The sequence below is a fragment of the Protobothrops mucrosquamatus genome, unplaced genomic scaffold, assembly GCF_001527695.2.
Source record: "Protobothrops mucrosquamatus isolate PMUCROS unplaced genomic scaffold, P.Mucros_1.0 scaffold6987, whole genome shotgun sequence".
NCBI classification, from domain to species: domain Eukaryota; kingdom Metazoa; phylum Chordata; class Lepidosauria; order Squamata; family Viperidae; genus Protobothrops; species Protobothrops mucrosquamatus.
Window position 1 is genome coordinate 11,784 of NW_015392798.1, and position 2,339 is coordinate 14,122.

Sequence of the window (2,339 nt, forward strand, 5' to 3'; positions counted from 1 at the left end):
TCTCTCTCTCTCTCTCTCTCTCTCTCTCTCTCTCTCTCTCTCTCTCTCTCTCTCTCTCTCTCTCTCTCTCTCTCTCTCTCTCTCTCTCTCTCTCTCTCTCTCTCTTTTCTCTAATTTACATGCTGCCCATCTCACTATCACATGACTCTTATATAGATAAGATAACCTTTATTGTCATTTTTATCCTGTGGGCACAATGGCACACATCAAAAATAAAATTTAGTTGCCCGCTCTCAAAGTGAAACACATACACGACACACACCTAAACATATTATGAACAACATACGTACAGACCCACATCCCTACATATACGTAGCAAATAAATATTAAATATTGTCCATCTTTGTTTGTTTCATTATTGAACTAATTGCTGCGGGGGTCTCGTGTACACCCCCCCACACACATTGCCATAACTTCTTTGGGGACCAAATTTGAGCACAGAGAACACACACACACACCCTGACAGGATTGTGTACAACAGTTCCATCACCAAAAATCATCTCCTGAAATGCATCGTTCCCAACTCGGAACCTGCTGCAATTAACCAGAGTTAGAAAAACTCATTTGCCCCCTTCCCCCCCCTCCCCCACCGAACATAACTTAATTTTATGTTTTGCGTTCCACCTAAAACATGAATTCTACAAGCACTACTAAATGGTATCAAAGGCCCCATCCATTCAGTTTTTGGCTTGCAAGGAGCAAGCGATGAGGGGAGAAAGGAGTTCATTTTTACTTACTGAAAAATCAGCATCTTCCGCTCTCAAGTGGTCTGCGATATAATGCACGCCTTCCACGGCTAACTTCAAGGCAGGGGACATCAGCAAAAACTGTTGCTCTTTAAGCGTTTTGCTCCCTTCTCTTGATGTGCTGGCTGTTTCCTTCTTTTTACATTTACATTTACAGTGGGTGGCTTTGACTTTAGGCTGGTCCGCATTCAGATGGCACTGTGGGGACGCTGGTGACCCACTAGATTGGCCGTTGGTCTGGGAAGCTTCTTCTTGCAAATAGCAATATTGGATGCTCTTGGATCGGTAACGTATGGTGCCTTCTTCTGCTTTTCCTGGACTGCTGTACATCTGCTGGACGCTTAGGGATCGGCCTTTGCCAATGGAGCTCGACTGAAGGTCTCCAAGGGGGTGACTGGGAGGCTGGAGGGAGGTGCAACTGGCTCGGATGGGTTCGGGGCGCAGCATTGAATACTGGCCCGAGGGCGACTTACACACCGGCTGAGGACTTTTTTGATCTTCGGGGTGGGTTCCAAAGGACGATGTAGGGGACTGCTCATTGCTCTGAGGGCTGTTGGATGACGAGGTGATAAAGTTGGGCTCCACTTCCGTCTCCGACCATAACGGTTGTGAGTTGTTGGCGATTTTGTGCATGGATTCGATGAGCTTCTTGCAGTTGTCCTTGACCATCGACGGGCGTTTCATGAAGAGAAGACGTGGGACGACGTCAAGGAAGACCCGTCGCACCCAAGCGGGCATGGTGTGGGTCCGAGGGGAACGGTGGTGGACATTCAGCACGAAGACGGTGATGATGATGGACAACGTGACAAAGATCATGGTGAAGAGAAGGTACTCTCCGATCAAGGGGATGACCAAAGAGGTTGAGGGGATGATCTCGGTAATGAGAAGAAGGAAGACCGTCAAGGACAGCAGGACAGAGATGCACAGGGTGATCTTCTCCCCACACTCAGAAGGCAAGTAGAAGACCAAGACGGTCAAGCACGAGATCAGAAGGCAAGGAATAATCAAGTTGATGGTGTAGAACAGAGGGAGACGCCTGATGATGAAGGAATAGGTGATGTCTGGGTAGATCTCTGAACAGCATTCATACTTCTTGATGTTGTAGTTGCCCACAGCATTGATGATTACCCATTCTCCACTCTCCCAGTAGTCCAGCTGATCCACGTGGCGATGCATGCTCTCTAAGTCAATCTTGGCCTTGTCGTAAGTCCAGGAACCAAATTTCATGGTGCAGTTCTGCTGGTCAAAGGGGAAGAAGGTGACGTCGATGCTGCAGGAGCTTTTGTAGATGGCGGGAGGCATCCATTTAATCCGACCGTCGTAGAAGAGGTGGGCTTTAGTCAGGTGGGTGACTGCAAAATCCCCGTCGGCACTGCGGGAGGTAAGGAGAAGAGAATGCAAAGTGGATTTTTTAAAGATTTTCCACAAGGGCCGGAAAGCAAGACAAGAAACAACAGATGGAAACGAATCAAGGAGAGGAGCAACCTGGAATTAAGGAGAAACTTTCCTAACAGTGAGGACAATTAAATAGCTTGCCTTCTGAAGTTGTGGGTGGTTTCATCCCTGGAGGTTTTTAAGAAGAGATTGGACAAC

The 2,339-nt window shown here is 47.7% G+C and overlaps 1 protein-coding gene across 1 annotated transcript; it reads right to left on the reverse strand.

Annotated features, from left to right (window-relative positions):
• Positions 1-737: 737 nt before the first annotated feature.
• Positions 738-2,114, reverse strand: LOC107300412 (neuronal acetylcholine receptor subunit alpha-4-like; the record flags this gene model as incomplete). The annotated part of the gene is made up of 1 exon (XM_015829744.1): positions 738-2,114. A coding segment is annotated over exon 1 (1,311 nt), but the record flags the coding sequence as incomplete, so codon positions are not given.
• Between the last annotated feature and the right edge of the window lie 225 nt (positions 2,115-2,339).